The sequence below is a fragment of the Drosophila persimilis genome, unplaced genomic scaffold (assembly GCF_003286085.1).
Source record: "Drosophila persimilis strain 14011-0111.01,24,50 unplaced genomic scaffold, DperRS2 tig00000686-arrow-arrow-pilon, whole genome shotgun sequence".
Classification (NCBI taxonomy): Eukaryota; Metazoa; Arthropoda; class Insecta; order Diptera; family Drosophilidae; genus Drosophila; species Drosophila persimilis.
This window is the reverse complement of record NW_020825336.1, coordinates 151,970-173,301: the sequence shown is the minus strand read 5'-3', so window position 1 is coordinate 173,301 and position 21,332 is coordinate 151,970. Positions and strand designations below refer to the sequence as shown.

Genomic DNA, 21,332 nt, shown 5'->3' with positions numbered 1-21,332 from the left:
AACAAATGAAACGTGCTTGTGGCTTCTAACAGTGTGACCGTATACACCGAATATAGATAACGATAACGATAGTTGGTATCGAAAAGCAGCTGATTTGGCGGCCGCATAATTTACAAACAATTTGTTGGATTGAATATTGAATTGGCCTATTTTAGCAAAATGGACTACGATTTTAAAATGAAAACGCAAATGGAGCGCACCAAGGTGGAGGACCTGTTCAATTACGAGGGCTGCAAGGTGGGCCGCGGCACCTACGGACACGTGTACAAGGCCAAGTGGAAGGAGACGAGGTGAAGAAGCGCTGTTCGGAGAAAGAATGCCAAACATTGAATATTGTTTCTCTTTTACAGCGATGGCAAGGAGTACGCACTCAAGCAAATCGACGGCACCGGTCTGTCCATGTCTGCGTGCCGAGAGATCGCCTTGCTGCGGGAGCTCAAGCACCAGAACGTGATTACCCTTATACGGGTATTCCTCTCGCACAATGACCGAAAAGTGTTCCTGCTCATCGACTATGCCGAGCACGATCTGTGGCACATCATCAAGTTCCACCGTGCGGCCAAGGCCACCAAAAAACAAGTGGTTGTGCCTCGGGGCATGGTCAAGAGCCTGCTGTACCAGATTCTGGATGGCATACACTATCTGCACAGCAACTGGGTGCTGCATCGTGATCTGAAACCAGCCAACATTCTGGTGATGGGCGACGGCAATGAGAGGGGTCGCGTTAAGATAGCCGACATGGGTTTTGCCCGGCTTTTCAATGCCCCCCTGAAGCCACTGGCCGACCTGGACCCCGTTGTGGTGACATTCTGGTATCGCGCCCCAGAGCTGCTGCTGGGTGCACGCCACTACACCAAGGCCATAGACATCTGGGCTATTGGGTGCATCTTTGCCGAGCTGCTGACATCCGAGCCTATTTTTCACTGCCGGCAGGAGGACATCAAGACCAGCAATCCATACCATCACGACCAGCTGGACCGCATTTTCAACGTGATGGGCTTTCCGCAGGACAAGGACTGGGAGGACATCAAGAAGATGCCCGAGCATCACACACTGACAAAAGACTTTAAGCGCTCCACCTACTCGACCTGTTCTCTGGCCAAGTACATGGAGCGGCACAAGATCAAGCCCGACAGCAAGGCTTTCCATCTACTGCAGAAGCTGCTGCTTATGGACCCCAACAAGCGCATCACCTCCGAGCAGGCCATGCAGGATCAGTATTTCCAGGAGGAGCCACTGCCGACGCAGGACGTTTTTGCGGGCTGCCCCATTCCGTATCCCAAGCGCGAGTTCCTCACCGACGACGACCAGGAGGACAAGTCGGACAACAAGCGACAACAACAGCAGCAGCAGCAGCAACAGCAACAGCAGCAACAACAGCAGCAGCAGCAGCAACAACAACAGCAACAGCAGCAGCAGCAGATGAATCCCAACGAGCCGAATGCCAAGCGTGTGCGTCTGTCCGGAGCCGGCAACCAGCAGGACTTCCACCACCAGCAACAGCAGCAACAGCAACAGCAGCAACAACAGCAGCAGATGATGTTCAACCAGCAACAGAATTTCCAGCAGCGCTTCAACTGAGTCACTGAGAGCACCGACAGACAGCATTTAACTACCACATCTACATATATTGACTAGCCGCTAAGTAATTTAATATCTTTAGTGTATAACAAATAGAGAGTAATGCCCAAAAGTAGAATAAGGATCACAGTCCACAAAATCTAGTACCATTCACTGAAGCGGTCTATGGCCCCGCACCACTTGTCCATGCGCTCAATAACCTTTTCGTAGACGTTGAGACGTGGCTCGAACACACGTTCCACCTTGCGAAAACACTTGAGATCTTCGAAATTTTTCCAGATGCCATGATTGATGCCCGCCATGAATGTGGCCCCCATGATGCTGGACTCGGTGTTTTCGTCACGCTCCACCTTCAGGCCGCTAAGATCAGCCAAGAACTGACAGACAAAGTCATTGCGAGAGACGCCGCCATTCACTCTGATGGAAGAAAAATGTATTCTTAGTGGAAGAAAATGCGAGCATAGAAGAAGGACATTACCTAATGACTTTGAGCTTTTGAGAGGTTTCTTTTTCGGTGGCATCGATCAGCTGGACCAGCCTAAAGACAATGCTCTCGAGCAAGGCCCGCACCATATGGGCCTTGGTAGTGGACGGAGTTAGACCTATAAAACCGCTGGCGGAGCGGTAATCGTTCACAGGAGGCTATAAAAGACGGCAAGAAGAGTATGTCTATGAGTTTGTCATTCTCGGGCTGTACTGCGCACTCACCCCCAGGCCACTGAAAGCGGGCATAAAGAACACACCGTTGGTATCCGGCACAGACTTCGCAATCAACGCCGTTTCGTCTGGCTTCTTGAACAGCTCGCAGGACTGTGCCCAGGTAACCACAGTGCCAAAGTCATGTGCAGCTCCCTCGATACAGTAGACGCCGCCTTGGCTTTTCGAATTGTTCTTCATTTGCCAGGCCACCAGAGGATACATTCCGCTGGTTGCCGCACGGCATTTGGAGCCCGTATTCAAATTAAGAAAGGCCCCGGTGCCCATGGTAACCTTCACGTCGTTCTTCTTAAAGCATTGAGAGCCCCACATGGACGCCGCCTGGTCACTGAGCGAGGCGGCAATGGGTATGCTGGTGTTGTCCCAGCCCGGCCCAAAGGCGGCTGGATGAACGTGTCCGAAGTCCTTGTAGCCGTTGTCCACCACGCGAGGCAGGATCTTTGTCTAGAATTGAAAGTCCATGAGTATTAAAACAATTTCGAAATTCCTTCAATCTCGCACTCACATCGAAGCCAAAGAGCCAGCTAATGAAGGGCGACCAGCTGAGCGTGAAGGGGTCGTACAGTCCAGTGGCTGTGCTCGAGGTTACATCGGTGATATGCTCGACATTTGTGTTCTTGCCGTTGCCAGAGCGCAGCTTATGGAGGATCCAAGAGTCTAGCAGCTCTACGCGAGCCTTGTTTTCGTGCAGGGCCTGCTTCAGGCGCTGGTTGTTGTTAATTTCATAGAGCAGTCGCGGCGTCACCTGGCCATTCATTAGTTTGAGCACACTTCCGGCCAAGAAGCGAGGTTGTCTGGTGACCAAATACAGGGCAAAGGAGACACTATTCATTGAGCGCTTGGTCCAGCTGCTGTTCCATTGATCCACCAGCTCGTGGGCCCGCAAATCCTTCCAGGTTATGAAATTGTGATAGTACTCCTCGGTCTCGTGGTTCCAGGTGAGGAATGTACAGCGCTGCGTCGAGATGGTCAGGCAGGTGATTTGCGCGGGCGTCAGCTTGGCATCTGCAACGGGCACCCGAGGAATTAGCACGCTGTGTGAGGGGAGAGCGGGGAGAAAAACACTTGCCGCGTATCGCCAGGGTTATCACATTCACAATCTTGCGCCACAAGCACTCTGGCTCAATTTCGAAAAAGCCCGGCTGCGGATTTAATAGTTCCACCTAACAACACACACAGAGAGCACATTTTCATTAAATCTTGCCAGCAGTTAACGAACGATCAATTAACTTACCTCATCAACCGCCGACCCCTTGACCAGGCACTTCTCGTCGAGCACAAAGCAACGGACACAAGTTGTGCCAACGTCCAGTGCGGCTATATAAGCCACTGCGGCAGGCGCCGGCGGGGTCGGGACTGGGGCCTCATCAGATATGGGGGTCGACATGTTTCTCTGTGAACACTCCATATTTTACTGAAATTCAGAAGCCGTTGCCGTCGCCCCAAGCTGGTTGATTGGCTTATCCATTTTGTTGTTATTGGGGAGTCTCATAGCTAGTCCGCGGGGGTTCAAGTTTTTCTTATCAAATGCCCGAGAGTTTGGTTTCATTTCCAGCTGATAACCAGTTGTGGAGCGAGTAGTGTTGGCAAATGCAAATTTGCAAATAAATGAAAAACTCTAGAATATAACAGCTAAATCGCAGCAGCTACAGGTAGACTCTCTCCATGCTCACTTATCCAAACACTTGAATTATCTTCTATTTTCATCATACTTCATACAAAAATAATTGCGTATGAGGAATTAAGACTGCAACAAAAAGCCACAGTGTCTGAAGAGCACCTCTGATCAGTGTTGATTAGCGCAGAAAAGCCCACTACTGGCGCAAAATAACAAGCTTTTGAAATCAATGAATGTCATTCTCAATCAATAAACACTATTTAGATAAGGGTCGCATCTTTGTAGAAGTGGATTATGATTGATATCATGTCTGGGCACACCTGATAAGCACTCTAAAATTGGAGCACTATCAGGTGGGGTCGCGAAGGTGTGCGCCGGCCACTATTACTCACGTGTGATGTGTCCGCTTGCCAATCTTTGCGAGTTTCGTTTTAGAACTTTATTTTCTGTACACATCGACACATGCATATACATAGATATAGATACGAATACAAGGTATATGGGGGTCTACTACTCATTCTATATACAATATAAATATGCGCATAGATAAACCTTTATCTAAAATAGTCGCTTGTACTAGTAGGTTGGGCAATAAAATAAAATCAACACTTGTTAAACACATCGATTTACACATAGACTACACAGGGTCAAAGCGCTCAGAAGCCTCCACCTCGCGACATTCGCCACCTCTCCGCCTTCTTTAGGTACTGGTGTCTTTCTCTTTAGAGATATGTATGTCTACAACTAAAATTTGAATCAAACGGATGGGATGGGACCATCCGGCTTACATGTCCGTTGGGAGAATGTCGGGTATCAGATATTGGCATAGATCCACATCATCGCTGACAAACTTCACCTTCTTGGCGGTGTTGTCGTCGAGCAGCACACGAATGGCCGGCCAAACGGTGGAGAAGAGTCCCGGCGAATTAAGGATCAAACAGACGCCAAGGCGCTCCGGGAAGTGCTTGCCCAGCAGCCAGATGAGGTTCTGCACCAGCTGGTAGTCCATGCACGATGTGCTGAACTCGGCCAGATCGAAGACGATGCACAGGCGGTCGGTGACCTCCTCGAAGCACTTCTTGCACGCCTCCTCCAGGTTGTACACAATGAAACGGGTCAGCTCATCGATGTCACGGGTGGAGGACCCATGGTTCTTGGCCGGAATGTAGATGACTGGACGGCCGATGCAGTCGCGGTGGCGCAGCAGACGGGCCTTGTTCTCCAGCTGGCTGCGGTCCATTTCGCCCAGTTTCTCCACGCCATATGTCTCACGCCACTTGTTCGTCTTCAGTATGGCCTGTGTGGGCAGTTAAAAAAAAATAAGCCGTCTGCCGGGGGTGGGCTCAGGTGACATCTTACCTGGAATGCGTCATCTGTGGTTTTGAATGCGCGCAAATAACGCCGAAGGGAGAAATCATTGTGGTATTGCTTGGGATCCGCTTCGACAATCAGTTTCATTCGCTCCTTAAGGTCCTTCAGGTCCTGCTCGTTTATTGGCGCCAGCTCCTCGGACGACATATTGAAACACTTGACGCTGCTTTTGCGGATAAAAACTGTATATCTTTGGTATTCAAGAGCCTCTCTCTTGGTATGGAATGTGCTGACACAGAACAACTGGCGGTTTTGTCACTTTTTTCCAACGAATTGTTTACAGGAGCTCACAAAATTTTATTCATTCGTTGGTGAGATGAGTGAACAAACTTAACCCGCTTAGCACCCCTCTATATAAGCAAGTGAACAGCTTGAGTTAAAACGCAAAAGTAATACTACTTATATATTCTTGTTCTAGATCTGTCATATACTTCCTCTTAACTTAAAAAAAACCACGATATCTTTTTCCTAAACTTTCATAATGTTCTTGCGTATTTAAACACCCCTCTGGTCTGGTCGCAATGGGTTAATCGTTCTCTGTCCATGATCAGAAATTATATTATATATATGTATGTAGGTAGCTGGGACCATCATCCCTGAACACATAATTTTCCCCGATTAATGAGTCATTATATTCGTTATCCGTTATATTGGATTGTTTACGAAACAAGCTTTAATCAAAAAAGGTCAAATACCATTTTCGATGAAAATCCCTCCACGAAGAGAGGATATCCCACCACGAAAAAGAGAGAAAAGTCGATTGCCCATTGCTGGAATAAAAACAGTTAGAGGGACGGTTATTTTTTAAATTGTATATACATGCTTGTAATTTTTGTTAATAACTGCCATAATGTTGAAAAATGTTAACAATATAGGTATTTTGTAGAAGCATGCCAACTACAAAATGGAAAAAAGAATGCACAACTTTCTTTCACTGGCTTTCGTTTCGTTTCGTCCGTCCAGCCCTAAGTACCAATAACAAATATTTGCTACATATACAAATGCAGAGATTCCTATAAAGAGATTATATTGCTCCTGTGACTGAAATTCATCCTGTCGTTCTTCACTTGGGCACCATCACACGCGCTATGCCCGGCAGAACCTCGGCCTGCAGCGGCCCAAATTCGACGCGTTCGCCATCGATTGTGATGATGCCATGATTGTCGTGTGGCTCCAGGCGGAAGGCCCGCACCGGCAACACCTTCACATACTCGTTGTTCACCTCGGGCAGGTGCGTGCCCGTGCTCATGTTGTACAGGAAGCTGAGGAGGTGGGGGCGACTGATGCCGCCGCGTATGAGAATCAGATAAATGGTGCCGTCGTTCATTTGGGCCTTGGGCGCAAAATAACAATCGATGCCCAGATGTGTCTGATAGACGGCGTGCATCATGATGAACTCCCCCTCCTCGACAAGCCATCCTTCGTCCTCCGGTAGCGGCTCGTCCAGCTCCGGCAGGCTGCTCGTCGGCCCAAAGTTCTGCTGGCGATTCTCCAGAGCAATTGCCGCCTGAACGGCAATGTCGCTCTCGTCCGCCAAACTATGATAGATGCTCTCCGATATGGAATAGTAATAGCTGCGCCGGGACCCGCCCGAAAGCCAGCTGTCACAGCGGGAGCGAAACGATTGATTGATAGACGTCTCCAGCGAGATAACATCCGCAAATTCATGCGGCAGGTACTCGGTGGAATGATGGAAGCTCGGGTTGTTGTTGGTTGTGTTGGACAGTTTGTCGATATGGGTGTTGCAGCTTCTACTGGTCTGCATCTTCAGCTGCGGAGTGTGTGAGGTATCCTCCTCCTGTTCCGACGGCTGCTGCTGCTCGGTGAGCAGGTAACTGATCTTGCCGTTGTAGGTGCGAAGATTCGCCAGGCGGTACAGGGTCCAGATGGTGAAGCGTTGATAGCCAAGCACACGAATGCGCTCGCTCTCAATGTCCACGTCCGAAATGAAGCCCCAGCCAATCGATAAGAAGGAGTACAGGGAACGACTCTGGAGCTGCACTCGGACCACATCCATCGGAGAGCTGCAGCCGCTGATGACGGTCAAGGCGGCCCCCAGCACTGGCTTGCTAAAGTATGGTTCGCTGAAGGAGACCCAGAATACAAATAACGTTTACCAGAGACTCTAAACCTTCTACTCACTTGTATCCATGGGCAATAGACCTGGCCAAGCCGTTGCCGGAACCGCACGGAATAATGCCGAGCGCTATGTTGGGCAGCACCTTTGCCCAGTCCTCGCGTTGCAGCAGTCCGTTGACTATCTCGTGGAACAATCCATCGCCGCCCACGGCAACAACGCAGCACCAGGCGTCCAGACAGCGGGTGCTCATAAATTCAATGGCAAAATTGGAATGCTTCGTTACGTACAGATCGTACGGCACCTCGGCCTCGTTCAGAACCGGCGTGACATGCATATTAAAAACTTCACGGGCATTTCCAGAGCCAGACTTTGGATTGAGCATGACCAAAACACGACGTCGCCGATCTTCCTCGTTCCGCACCACGAAGATGCTCTCCAACGTGCGGTGGAGCTGCCAGCGCAGAGCGCGGTACCAGCGATCCGCCTCGCGCATATTGTCCTCAAAGGTGTCAAAGGACCGGAAGCGCAGTGTGAGAACAGTGCGCTCCCTGTGGAACTCACTTCGCAGGCTCTTCTTCTTCAGGACATAGGCAAACACATAAAGGTAGGCGCTCACATCGCCGTCGTCGCAGGGATAATTCTCCTTGCTGGCCGTACTGCATTTGCTGGGCGTGGCCGCACTGCGATTGACCGAGGCTGCGGGGGAGTTGGGATTGCCGTTGCTGCAGGCGCACGCACTGGCTACGGCCAGGCGGCGGGTCTTCTTTAGACGCATGCAACGCGCCCCAACAATGTTGCATATTTTCACAGTCTGCTCCTTGAGTATAGTGCCGCTGGGCGATTCTCGCTGCAGTGTAAAGCCGTTGATGTCCAGCCGTACCCGAAACACGTACTTCCTCCCCTTTCGCTGGCTGGTGTAAAATGTGTCGCTAACATCGTGGTGGCGTTCGGGCAAAGCCCCAGCTGTGGGTGTAGAGCACGCTGTGCTGGTGCTGCTCTTCTCATAAGATTCGTTCATAGTTGCTTGAGATTCTGATGCCTTGCAGCATTTTAATTTTTCGTTTTTCGTTGTCTGTTCTTATTCTAAGCACTTAACCCACTTAGCCCCCCATTTATGTAAACAGATGTATAACTTGAGTTAAACAGGAAAAATAGTACTGTTAGTAAATTCTTCCTTTCTCATTACTTAAAAAAAAGACCACGATATCTTTCACCTGAAATGCGCTAAAATTCTTCAAGTTTCATCGTTTTCGTAGAGTGTATTTTAATACCCACTGGTCTAGAATGGGTTAATTGATCTCTGTCCATAATCGGAAATCGTTCTCGATTTTGATATTCGTTTGAATATCAACACGTCATTGATGGATCAAGTTTCTACAAGAGTAGCTAATTTTATCAGCTCTCTTTTATTGTACGGTTTATAAAGTAGAGTTAAAAAAAAAGGTCAACAACATTTTGCGATGAAAATTCTACCACTAAACAGTGAGAAAATCCCACAAAACAGCTATCGATACTATCGTCTGGATAGTAGAGTTTAGCGCCAAAGTTTGCAAGTGAATGAGTGACAAGTACATTAATGCAATGCAGTGGATTAAATGATGCAAGGGATGCTCAATTTGGGTGAGAAAATATTAAAAAAAATCGGCGTATAGTTTCTATACGATATGTTCTTTAATATACCTTAAAAGGAAGGAGCATGCAATGAGAGCGAGAGGAAAATAGAGCAGGGATTATCGATTGTTGCCATTTTCATGCGTGCTGGCTGGCTGTGTGTGCTTGAAAACATCAGTTTGTTATAAACAGTGCCTCATTTATTCGACTTATAGCCGGGAGATGTGTTTTTAAAGACGACTACGAACCGGCACACGAACAGTACATTTGTGTTTTGTCTATCATGCTATCTGTTTTCTATCATACAAATTTAGCAAAGCCAATGTCATAACAGCTAAAGCATCAAATATACTTTTGAATTGACTCCAAAGCCAAGTACGAAATTAAAAACTACGAATATATATCGGTATACGAATGTACGCCGTGCACATCGATATTTGCAGCTGCAGGACTGCCATCGTTAGTCCACTGTTAAGTTATGGACACTCTCTCTGTTAAATTCAATCAACTGTTAAAGTAAACGTGGTGAGGAAAAAGAGCGAGGAATTAATTTTGTGAATTTGTTGTGTGACACAAAATTGCAAAGTGAAGTTGGTGTTTTATGTAATAGACGTGCTCGTTTTTGTAACTGAGACGTCATGACTAACAGCCTGGAGTTGGAGGTACCGCTCAAGGTCGCGCGTCACCAAATCGAGCGCGTTGGCTTAGCCTATTTCAACGCACGCCGCAAAATCGCGCCAGGTGGTGTCGAGCGTAGCGAATCCGATGAGAAGTTGGAGGGCGTCGGCGAGGAAGTGGAAATAAGCTACCTCAAGTCCCTGGATCCCAAGGAATGGAAGGACCAAGACCACTACAGTGTCCTCGGTCTGGGCAAATTGAGGTAAGCCTCCCATCTTGGCCTGGCCTCTCTTTGTTTGTCTGGCTGTGTGTGTGTGTGTGTGTGTCTGTTGAGCACGTGTCTGACTGACGGAGTATGTGTTTGCGTCTTTTTCTTTTTGCAGATTCGAAGCCAGCGATGATGACATTCGTCGCGCCTACAGACGCATGGTGCTGCAGCACCATCCGGACAAGCGAAAAGCCAAGGGTGAGGTGGTGATCAACGACGAGGACTATTTCACGTGCATAACAAAGGCCTACGAGATATTGGGTTTGTTCTATAGTTAGCGGTTTCTATTTGTTTTCTAATTCATCCATTTATTTCCTTCGATCAGGCACTTCAAAGCCGCGACGCAGCTTTGATTCTGTGGATCCCGAATTCGACGACTCGCTACCCTCACAGACAGAAATCGACAATGACTATTTTGCTGTATTCAACAAAATGTTCAAGCTGAACGGACGCTGGAGCGAGAGGCCGCAGGTGCCAGACTTTGGCGAGGTGGACGCCAAACGCGAGGAGGTGGAGCGCTTCTATAACTTCTGGTATGACTTCAAATCGTGGCGTGAATTCAGCTACCTGGATGAAGAGGACAAGGAGAAGGGTCAGGATCGGGACGAGCGTCGCTGGATCGAGAAGGAGAACAAGGCGGCACGCATCAAGCGAAAAAAGGAGGAGATGAGTCGCATTCGAGATCTCGTCAATCTGGCCTACAACAACGACAAGCGTATACAGCGTTTCAAGCAGGAGGAGAAGGATCGCAAGGCGGCAGCCAAGCGGGCCAAAATGGATGCCGTCCAGGCTCAAAAGGCTGAGCAGGAGAAGGCCGTACGCGAGGCGGCCCTGGCCAAAGAGCGCGCCGACAAGGCCGAACAGAAGCGCATCGAGCAAATTCGTATTGAACGCGAGCAGCAGAAGAAGGTGCTCAAGAAGGAGCGGAAAACGCTCCGGGACAAGGTCAAGGATTGCAAATACTATGCCAAAAACGACAAGGATCAGCTGAAGCATATGGAGGGCACAGAGAAAATATGCGAAACGTTTAACCTGGCCGAGCTGCAGGCTCTGAACAAGGCCATGGAGTCGAAGGGTCGCGAATCATTTGTGGCTGCTCTTCAGACAGCCGAACAGAAAATCGCCGCCGAACTGGAGGAGATCAACCAGACACAGGCGAAGAAGTTGGCAACCGCCACCGCCGCTGCACCCAAAGCTGCTGGCGTCAAGGAGGTGAAAAAGGGCGAACTCTGGAGCAACGAAAATGTTCAGTTGCTCATCAAGGCGGTGAATCTGTTCCCGGCTGGCACTGCCCAGCGCTGGGACGTAATCGCAACGTTTATCAATCAGCACAGTGGATCGGGAGGGGCCCAGGTCCTGGCCAGAGATGTCCTCAACAAGGCGAAGGCCCTGCAGAACAGCGATCACTCCAAGAGCAGCCTCAAGACGCAGGCCAACGATGCCGCCTTTGCCAGCTTCGAGAAGTCCAAGAAGGAAGTGCAAGTCTCAAACGACATTACCATTGGCGAGGAGGCGCCCTCACAAGAGAGCAAGGAGAACGTCAAGCAGAATGGTGGTGCCCATCCCAATCAGGTGAACAATCAGAAGCCGAAGCAGAACGGCATATCGACACCAGCAGCTGCAGCAGCAGCCCCAGCAGCAGGAGCAGGAGCAGGAGCTGCGCCACCGGCAGCTCCCATGACCAATGGCACTGGCGGTGCAGGTGGTGCAGGTGGTGCATCCAAGACCTGGACCAAGGAGGAGCAGGCACTGCTAGAGCAGGCCATCAAATCGTACCCGACCACGACACCCGATCGCTGGGACCGCATTGCTGCGTGCATACCCAATCGCAGTAAAAAGGATTGCCTGCGACGTGTCAAGGAGCTTGTCGAGCTGGTCAACTCAAAGAAGGAGGCGCAGGCGGCTGTCAAATGAGAGCGAACCACCACACACTACACTACTCCTCTTCTAGCTGCTGTGTCCCATATAAATTTTATTTAAATAAAACATAAAAAGTTTTTGAACGTTTAGCGAAAAGTTACATCCAAAGATTCTCCTCCATTTGACTAGCTATTTCCCACAGGTGTATGCAAAGATATATGTACTCCTACTATACGTATTTGCCGACTGGATTGGGCCGGAAACCGATCTTATGTCTGCTCTGCTACGCTGCGTCCCCCACTCATTTTCAGATCAAACGCCTGCGGATTGGCCAGGGGATCCAGATCGGCGAAGAGGTCAAGCCACGGATTGTTGGTCGACTGCGATTTGCTAGCAGCTGCCGACGCCGTCGCCGGCGCTGGCCCACAGGCGGCTGGCTTAGCGGCTGTGGTGGTGGTAGTGGTAGGCATGGGCTTCTGCTGTTGCTGCTGCAGCTGCGGATTGAACATGCGTGCCCAGAACTTGCTATTGGTGCTGCTGGTTTGATTGGCATCGCCCATCAGGGGGGATTCCTGCTCCTGCACGGGAGCATCGATCAGCGGACTGTCCTCCTTCTCGAGCTGCTTGGCAAGTTCTATGAGCAGGGACTCATTGTCACCGCAGACGGGGGCTGGTTCCGCCTGGGACTTCTTTCCACTGGGCGGCTTCAACTCCGAGTCTGGCTTGTCCTGATATTCACTCTGGAAAGGCATACAAATTCAGCTGAATGTAGCCATAGGGCATTGGAAAACACACTCACAGCAAAGAACAGCGACTGATCCTTATCCACGGCTTCAATTGGTGGCACATCCTCGCTGGGGCCCTCATTTTGGGACAATTCCTTCAGAACACAAAAGTCGTACTTGGGCTTGGCAATTAGTGCATTGGATATCGTCTGGAATGTGGAGGCCGCCTTCTGGGCGAAACTCTTCAGCTCCGCCACGTAGGCGACCAAAGCATGCGAATACATATTGCAGCGGGCGGCGGCCAGCAAATCAATCTGGAAAAAAGAAAATTAGCTGAAGCCGTAAAGTTGCTGGCGCTTCCCTCTACCTTTTGGATGGAGTCCAAGGAGTAGCCATCGAAATTATGTTTGGCCACGCGCACATGAGCCTGGGCAGTGCGAAACTTGTCCAGGCCCTTGCCCGTGTCGGGGTCCAGCTCCTGGCTAGCCGACTTCATCCAGCACAGGGCAGCTCTGTACTCCGTTCGCTCTTTCTCCATGTTCTGCAGCGTGACCTCCGTGTCCTTGACGGCGCGACAGCGAAACACGTCCACCTCGTGCTGCAGTCGCAGCAATGGCACCCGCACACACATCCGCTGCTGTCCTGCAAAGGACATGGCCTTCGCTGTGTGGTTGATGCTGTTGCCCGTCGTCTTGCTTCGCTTGCCCGCCTCCTTGAGGAAGCGCCCAAAGACACACTCCTCCTGCGACAAGATGCACAGGCGCTCCTGGTACTGGTCGATTATCTTGCAGAGCTCCAGGCTGGTGTCCGATATTGATTTGAACACCTCAATCTTAGCGTCCAGCTCCGCGTCCGAGGAGATTATGTGCTTGTCTTCCTTGGAGCCCAGCTTGCGCTGGACCGCCTTCTTGGTGATCCAAAATTGGTGTTGCACCTCGGATTTTAGCATATTTTCGGGGGTGCTGCGTACGTTAAAAAAAAAGTGGAACAAGTGAATGGAAAAAACGAGTAAAGCAGCGACGTCGGCAGCGCTGCTCTCGGGTTGTGTATATATTTCTCAATTTTGATATTCGATCTGGAACTGCTAGCCAGCTACAGCCCTCAGGACGGAGCATATAGTTTTATCCGATAGACTAATCAATTTTCTGCAAGATTGGTTCATTTAGGTACTCCCCTTTATAAGATTGTTTATTAAATATAGGTAAAAAAAAAGTCTAAAAATTTCCATAAAACGGAATCATTTCTGCTACATGGCAACTACACAGGGATGAAACTTTCACAGAGCCACTGTGAAAAACTGCCGCGTATTCGACATACCTTCTGGTTACACTGGCTATTTGAATATGATTATGAAAAGCTTTTATAAAGTGTGTTAAAAGAGCAAATTAAGGTTTTCAGTTGGGTTCTTCGTAGGGAATTCTTATTTAAGAGAGCAAATGTGCGTGTTTCTAGTCTATTTTGGAAATGCGAGACAACACTTCATTAAATAGATGATTATTTTAAGGGAGAGAGAACTGACAGTTAGAATATTGGGAGAGCAAGAGAGAAACTGTTGTTGGTCACACTAGTTGTGGGATTTTTTAGTAAATTTTTGAACCGCGGGAACCGCTCTTCTGCATCCATTTCTCTCTTTCTCCCATTTCTCTCTCTGTTTTGGCGCTTGGCGCTGCGCTGCATTGCATTCAACGGAGATCCAGAATACGTTTCGTTTCATGCCGTTTCGCGTCTTCAACTTGTATTCTAGCCAAGACAAATATTTACGCAAGTGCTAAAGTCCGTGGTCGTCGCGTAGCGTTTTTTTGAAAGTGTGTGTGTTGGCCGTGTTTGTAAGCCGGTGGACAAGGGGGCTAAAGTTCGAGTGGAGTCCGAATCGAGTTGCAATCGCAATTGAAATTGCAATTGCAATTGAAAGCGACACATATTTTGCGGTTTTGCTAATTTGCTGGACAGGTATGTACAGATGTATGGTGTGTATGCGAGCGACTGTAAGCCGCACACAGATGCACGCAGAGTTACAGTTACTTTCAATCCATGGGATGCTGTGGACACTACGCTCCACACACATATGTACATACATATGTACGCAATGGTTGCAGCAGCAAGAAGAAAGTGAACAAGTGTGTGCAAAAGTTAGTTTTTCTTGCAGCCAAAAACGGGTTGCTGGCTGCTGCTGCCTGCCACCTGCAGAAGCCGGGGAATATGCGTGGGTGTGCGTGCGTCCGTGTGCGTGTGAGAGTGCCCCAGCAATATAAATTGATTGTGTGCCATGCCATGCCATGCCGGTGCCCCCAACTCCCGGTGCCACAAAGATAATGCCACTCTCCTTCCGTCTTTTAACACCAACGGCGCGTGACTGGAGGGGCTGGAGGGGCTAGGGGCACTTGGGGCAAGCCGCTCGCGCAATTAGATTCGGTTTCTGCGCGCCCCCCGCCTGCACAAATATACTCGTAAAGTCCCAAACAGAACTCGAATTGAAAGAAAGACAGAAAAAGGTCACGGCACTTGCTGGCCCAAGCTTTGATGGGGCGCACAGTCAAAAAAACAAAAAAAAAGAAGAAAAAAAGAAATAATAAAAGCTGCGGCTCTAAGGCCGGCTCGTTACCAGCTCTCGAAGCCCCCTTCAACGCCTTCAAAGCCGCGCTCCGCCTTGGGTAAACAATGCAACCGCATTCTGCCCCCGCCCCTGCCCCCAGCACTGCCCCCGCCCCTGCCCCAGCACTGCCCCTGCCTTATGGAAAACCTTACTGCTCGTCTATTTGTTATTGAAAAATGAAGATTTCACTGCAATTGCACTTGAATGCTGCTGCCTGCCTCCACTGTGACACACTTGTTCCAATGTGTGTGTGTGCGTGTGTGTGTGTGTCTCAGTCGTCGTCACTGAAATCAGACAGAGATCATCTTTATCTATATGCGAGTATGCCCTCTTTTCCCACTGCACTTATAACCCGCCCCGCACAGCGGCCTCAAAAGAGGCTTCCATTAACCCTAGAAGGGTATGTTTTTGCTCCCACTATTTTCCACTCTATCTATATTTTCTTAATAATTCGTTATTTTTAATATTTAGTTTTAATATTTATATTAGTTTTCAATAGTTTATATTTTAAACCCAGTTTAAAGATTCTTATGAAACACAATTTCCACTTAATTTTTGGTTAAATTTTTGTCATTTCTTAATATTTTTTGGTGTAAAATTAAAAAAAAAAACTCCAAAAACGTAAGTGCAAAAAAGATACAAAAGAAAGGATTTTCCCCAGGTTTTTTTATGCGTTTCAATAGAAATTTGTTGGCTCTATTTTTGATAAAAAAAAGTTGGGGTTCATCGAGTTTTAGTTTTTGGCAAAACTCTGCGAAACGGAGCGGAATATCTTAAGGAATTTAATTTATCTTCAAAGAGAATAAATATAGGTTTCTTTCGAGTATTTAAACAATAAATTATCTATGTAGGTTTTTTTTAAAGGGAATTAAGTACCGGTTGTATATATATATATTTTTCCCCAACAACTTCGACGATTGTTGGCCTCTAAAAGGTCAAGCCAACGACCCTCTTCTCGGGTTCTCCAGCGAAAAAGTCTTCATTAAGGATTGTTGATAATTCCTTGTAAAAGAAGGTAACATTTAAGCTGTGTTTTCATTGATTTGTGTCTTTTTTAAGACACGTTTCTTCCCCTGAAGACGTATGGCCCTAGATTTTTGATAGAGTCTGCAGTCCATCTAACTGCAGTTCTTGGGTAAAGGGAGTAAATTACATAGTCTTAGACCCGCAAAAGATCTGGAACTTGGAAGCACGACTCCTTTTTCATCCATGCAAACTTTTCTCGCTCTCCAATGACCGTTCCTTGGGCAGAACCCTGTGGCAGCTCGGAGGCAGGCACCGGTGGACACCCCGTACAGGCTGTACAGAATAAAAAAAGCGATAAAACACTATCAAAAGTTGTACGTTTCAGCTGCTTTGCATATTTTCTCACAGTTTCTCAGCAAAAAATGTGACAATTTTTACACAAACCTGCATACAAAAGGAAATACTCGTATTCGTATTCGTATTCGTAACTTTTGCCACTGTTGTTGCTGTTTTTGGTGTTGTTTTTCTTTGCAAAATTTGTATCGAGTTACTTTGGTTGCACTGCCGCTGCCGCTGCCGTTGCTGCCACTTGGCTGCTCTCATTTGCATGCCGAGACGTTGCTCTCGTTGCTGCGGATACCCTTTCCCCGGGGCAGGGTACCCGGACTATGGCCGGCACGCAGCTGGCTGCCCGTGCACTTGGGTCGTGTCTTGCCGGGGTCCTGAGTGGCCGTGAGGGTATCTCATGCTTCGGCTGGGGGGCGGGGGGCGTTGGGGGGCGGGGAGGGGCTATCTCTTCCCTGACTTGTTTCCTCACTGATTATTTCTTGTGTCGTTGCCGCTCGGCGTTGCTGCAACTAAATTGGCCTTAATTGGTTGCCTTTTTGTTGCCAATCTTTGTTGCTGTTGTTGCTGTTGTTGTTGCCCTGCTCTGACCATATTTCTGTTGTCTTTGTTGCCTGTTATCGGTCGTTGCCGGCCGGCCGGGCCACTTGTGGCATGCCAGCCACAGAGTGCCGCTTGTGGAGTGCCATGCCCTCTCTGTTCGAGGCGTAATTGCTATGTAATTTGATTCGACCAAAGGCAAAGATTTGACTAAAGGGAAAACCTGCAAAGGGAACTCATTCCCGGACGAAGAGGCGAATAGGCACCGCAGTGTAGCTTTGCTTTAAGAATAGATCTGTTTCTTGGAGGTCTTATAGAGCCCAAGATTCAGGTTGTTGAGAAAACAGACGGCTGCACCCTATGGATTGGAAGATGGAGAAGGGTTTCTATGGATGGAGAAGGACCTCCTCGGTGAGAAGGAAGAAGACGAATCCCTATGGATAGGAAGATGGAGAAGGACTCCTACGGATAGGGAGAAGATCCAAGGATCTCTACGGTTTGGAAGATGGAGAAGGATTCCTATGATTATTAAAATGGAGAGAGATGCCTACTGATAGGAAGACGATCCAAGGATCCGTACCGATTGAAAGATAGAGAAGGATCCCTATGGAAAGGAAGAAGATCCACTGATTCCTATGGATATAAAGATGGAGAGAGATGCCTACTGATAGGAAGAAGATCAGGAGATCCCATCATATATGATGATGAAGGATGCCCACAGATAGGAAGAAGATCAAGGTATCCCTACGGATAGGCAGATAGAGAAGGATCCTACGGATAAAGAACAGAGAGAAGGATCCGTACAGTTCGAAGAAGGAAGACGAATACCTACGAATAGAAAGAAGATCCGATCCAAGGATCCCTACGAATAGAAAGAAGATCAGGGGATCTCTACGGATAGGCAGATGGAAATGGATCTCTACGGATAGAAGTAGAAAGACGAATTCCTATGGATTCCTAAGACCAAATCCTATGGATACAAATGCAGACCCAAGGATTCCTAGCCTTTCCGCCCCCCCTTGGACACTTGTGCTTCCTACGGATGTGATTCCCCTGAGGTCCGCCTGCTGGCAGAGCATTCGCTGGTCGGCGTGTGGCCATAAATCCATGTGATTTCCCAATTTTTATTTACTTTGTCAGTGTCTGGTCGGCTGTGCCTTTTTGTGTGCATTTTTAATGCGCTTGGCCCGGCTTATTTGATTTAATTAGCCAACCAGCCAGGCAGCCAGCCAGCCAGGCAGCCAGTAAGCCACGGTTTCATTATTGTTTGCAAATTGTGGGAAAAAATGCATTTGGCTTTGCATTTCATAGTCGCCAAAAGGTAGGTATTTCTTGTATTTTTTGTACTTTTTGTACTTTTTGGTGTCTGAAATTATGCAATCGAAGCTCCAGTGGCTCTGGAACAGGCCAATAAATCAAAATGCCATTCTCAAGACTGCGATGCAAGTGCGGCATGCCACAGCAGCCGCCACAGCAGCCGCCACAACGGACAATGAGTGGGGGTGGGGGAGGGGTTGTGGGGGGTTTGGGGGGGCACAACAGTATTCAGAGCATGTCAATGTGGGCCTCTGGTAATGCTAGACCCCAGACCCACACACAACTTCCTTCATCCATGTCCGTGCCGGTGTCCGTGTCGCACATGGGATCTGAGTACAACATTTACCGTTTTAGCAGCAGCTGCTCTCAGATTCTAGCCACTTGTGCCACATGTGTGCCTGCCTGCCTGCCGGACGGCCTGCCTGCCTGCCACCCATTGCACAATCGGCGCAAATGTGCACCGCTCCTGGCCTCCATGCAGACCTCGTTTATTGAGTCGTCGTCTAGCTGGTTAACCTGTCGAGGCGGCCCACGCGTGGAGGCCAAGAGTGGCCCGAGTGGCGGCCCGTCATACCCAGCAATCAAAGGGATCGGATCTCCAGGTGTGATGTGGAGCCGCCAAAGAGAGTATCCCTTCGAAAGGAGGCACAAGGAAGGGGAGTCCCAGGCCCAATCCCAGTCCCCGTCCCAGTCCCAGGCCCAGTCCCAGGCCCAATCCCAGTCCCAGGCCCAATCCCAGTCCCAGGCCCAATCCCAGGCCCAGGCCCAGTCCCAGCCCCCGTCCCAGGCAACTCCCCCGTCGATAGACCCACTTTTTTCCCCGATTAAGTTTCAATTTGGAATGGAAATGTTCTTTGGAACGAATGCTGTGGGGGTTGGGGGGGGGGTCAGCTGCTGCAGGTGGGCTGCTGCAAGGCGGCCCATGGCTTGACCCAATTGGCTGCCGCATGCCACATGCCGCATGCACCTCCTACATGGCTGCTCGACTGACCCACAAAATAGCCTTCGGGCGGCACTGGGACGAGGCTTAAATATAGCTATCAGCTTTTAAGTGGCAGGCCGCTGCCTGCCGCCTGCCGCCTGCCGCCTGGGCAAATTTATTGAATCTCATTTGAGCGAGCACCGAGCAGCTTTCTATACTTTCTCGGCGGCCAAGCAGAGATTTGTTTATTGGCGGAAGAAGTGAAAAAGTGTACCAGACGGAGGCACAGGCGGTGGCGGTGGCGGTGGCAGGGGCACAGATGGAGGCACAGGCGGTGCCACAGTCGGGGCGGGGCAGGTCTTCTTTTTTTTTTCTGTTGTCGTTGTGAAAATTAATTTATCTTTGAGACATTTCAAAGGCATCTCACGGATGCGCTGCTGCGTTTGCTGCGGTTTTTGCGGTCATTCAAATATTTACATTTCATTCGGTATCGATATGGTACCCCCCCTAATCCCCCCTAATCCCCCCTCCCCCCATCTATCCACTCCATCCGCATCATTGACTTCTTCGTTTATTTTATTGTATTTTTCTTTCGATCATTCATTGGCCACAAAGTGCGTTTTAATTAACCCGCGAGGCGACCTGGCCAATTACTTTTGCCTGCTTCTGCTTAGGATTTGAAGGGGGTGAGGGGAGGGGGGACTGGAGGGGATTCGCAATGACTTTCACTTTTAACCAAAGGAGGGCTGGCGGTGCGGAGGGGTTAATGAGGATGCTGCCACATTGCTGCACATTTCGTGCCGCTTCATTGTGATTATCTTGTTGGAAAAGATTCAAACTGTGGCAGGCAGCAGGCAGAGGCAGCAGGCAGGCACCAGCAGACGCTTTCATGTAATTTATTTGTTTATTGTCTTGGCCCGAGCGGCATGCAGGGCATGGCCTTAGCAGCACAGACACCACACACAGCACACACACCACACACCACCCAACCACCCACCGCCCCAGGAGGCACTCAACCTAAACCTTCAACACGAGAGCCCTGCCTTGGGGATGGGACACGGAGGGGCGAATACTATCGAGCTTGCGATATCTCAGGGATAAGACGAACGGGTCGATAAGCACGATATCTTTTCCTTCTCGAAGGTGTGCCCGGCAGAAGGCACTTTTCAAGAGTATTTTCACTTATTATAATACAAATCAAAATGTCCTGGGTTGTCGCTGAGGGAGCCAGGGAGTCGTGCCCACTATTATATCTATATGGAATATATCCATTAATATCTTATAAATCTTTGAATAAAGGTAGCAGGCTATCAGCTTCCCCATTATCCTTTCATCTTTGAGGTCTTTCTCCACAAGGCTGGATGGATACATACATAAATTGATTGAAATTCGAATAAATACCCAGAATCACAAGCTTTAAAATAAATTGATTGCCAATAAGTTTTAATAAAACAAGAAAAAATTAAAAAAAAAAAACGAAAAAGGAGAGAAAAAATAAATGAAAAAAACGCAAAAAACATATTTAAAAAAACTTAAGAAAAAAGAGAAAAAAAATTGTAAAAAACGTATTTGCTAATCTTATGCAAATCTTAAGAAAATTACTTAAATTTTTTTTTCTCCTTCGAACAAAAATTATTAAAAATTTACAAATATAAATTAGAATGATTGAAATTCGAATTAATACCCAGAATCACAAGCATTAAAATAAACTCATTGCTAAAAACTTTCGATAAAAGAAAAAAAAAATTGACAAAAATAAAAAATAAAAAAAAGTGCCTAAAATAGGTTAAAAAAACCGTATTTGTTAATCTTATGACCAAAATAGGAAAATGACTCATATTTTTTGTTCTCTTTTGAAAAAATGTATTAACAATTTTTTAATTAAAACCATTAATGATTGAAAAACAAAGAAAGAAAAAAAAACAAAAAAATTGACAAAAATACAAAAAAATAAAATATAAAACAAATTTCTAAAATAGGTAAGAAAAATGTATTTGTTAATCTTATGACCAAAATGGGAAAATAACTCATTGTTGGACTAAAAATGGACTAATTAAAGGCAATGATTGAGAAAAAAAAGAAAAAAAAAATATGAAAAAAATGTGCCTAAAATAGGTTAAAAGAAACGTATTTGTTAATCTTATCACCAAAATAGGAAAATTACTCATAATTTTTGAATTAAAAGAATTAATGATTGAAA

The 21,332-nt window shown here is 47.9% G+C and overlaps 7 protein-coding genes across 7 annotated transcripts in view; 3 read left to right on the top strand and 4 right to left on the bottom strand.

Annotated features, from left to right (window-relative positions):
• Positions 1-131: 131 nt before the first annotated feature.
• Positions 132-1,739, top strand: LOC6600519 (cyclin-dependent kinase 8). Its single transcript, XM_002025548.2, has 2 exons — positions 132-290; positions 351-1,739. Exons 1-2 carry the CDS (start codon positions 160-162, stop codon positions 1,579-1,581), a joined length of 1,362 nt encoding a protein of 453 aa, XP_002025584.1. The 5' UTR covers positions 132-159; the 3' UTR covers positions 1,582-1,739.
• LOC6600518 (putative glycerol kinase 5) lies at positions 1,627-3,845 on the bottom strand. Its single transcript, XM_026991793.1, has 6 exons — positions 3,533-3,845; positions 3,368-3,461; positions 2,804-3,303; positions 2,290-2,742; positions 2,060-2,223; positions 1,627-1,998 (listed from the first exon to the last, which is right to left on the bottom strand). The coding sequence occupies exons 1-6, from the start codon at positions 3,704-3,706 to the stop codon at positions 1,722-1,724; spliced, it is 1,662 nt and encodes a 553-aa protein (XP_026847594.1). The 5' UTR covers positions 3,707-3,845; the 3' UTR covers positions 1,627-1,721.
• Positions 3,846-4,627: 782 nt separating this feature from the next.
• LOC6600517 (CRAL-TRIO domain-containing protein C3H8.02) lies at positions 4,628-5,580 on the bottom strand. Its single transcript, XM_002025546.2, has 2 exons — positions 5,276-5,580; positions 4,628-5,213 (listed from the first exon to the last, which is right to left on the bottom strand). Exons 1-2 carry the CDS (start codon positions 5,432-5,434, stop codon positions 4,701-4,703), a joined length of 672 nt encoding a protein of 223 aa, XP_002025582.1. The 5' UTR covers positions 5,435-5,580; the 3' UTR covers positions 4,628-4,700.
• Positions 5,581-6,084: 504 nt separating this feature from the next.
• LOC6600516 (sphingosine kinase 2) lies at positions 6,085-8,462 on the bottom strand. The gene is made up of 2 exons (XM_026991717.1): positions 7,430-8,462; positions 6,085-7,371 (listed from the first exon to the last, which is right to left on the bottom strand). The coding sequence occupies exons 1-2, from the start codon at positions 8,383-8,385 to the stop codon at positions 6,351-6,353; spliced, it is 1,977 nt and encodes a 658-aa protein (XP_026847518.1). The 5' UTR covers positions 8,386-8,462; the 3' UTR covers positions 6,085-6,350.
• Positions 8,463-9,545: 1,083 nt separating this feature from the next.
• On the top strand, positions 9,546-11,867 carry LOC6600515 (dnaJ homolog subfamily C member 2). Its single transcript, XM_002025544.2, has 3 exons — positions 9,546-9,858; positions 9,980-10,125; positions 10,190-11,867. Exons 1-3 carry the CDS (start codon positions 9,617-9,619, stop codon positions 11,776-11,778), a joined length of 1,977 nt encoding a protein of 658 aa, XP_002025580.1. The 5' UTR covers positions 9,546-9,616; the 3' UTR covers positions 11,779-11,867.
• Positions 11,868-11,870: 3 nt separating this feature from the next.
• Positions 11,871-13,523, bottom strand: LOC6600514 (islet cell autoantigen 1). Its single transcript, XM_026991760.1, has 3 exons — positions 12,817-13,523; positions 12,524-12,763; positions 11,871-12,464 (listed from the first exon to the last, which is right to left on the bottom strand). Exons 1-3 carry the CDS (start codon positions 13,396-13,398, stop codon positions 11,994-11,996), a joined length of 1,293 nt encoding a protein of 430 aa, XP_026847561.1. The 5' UTR covers positions 13,399-13,523; the 3' UTR covers positions 11,871-11,993.
• A 639-nt stretch (positions 13,524-14,162) lies between these two features.
• LOC6604006 overlaps positions 14,163-21,332 on the top strand; it is a 56,934-nt gene continuing 49,764 nt past the window's right edge. The window contains exon 1 of the mRNA XM_026991746.1: positions 14,163-14,399. The gene's annotated coding sequence lies outside the window, so the exon portion shown is untranslated. The remainder of the gene's footprint in view (positions 14,400-21,332) is intronic.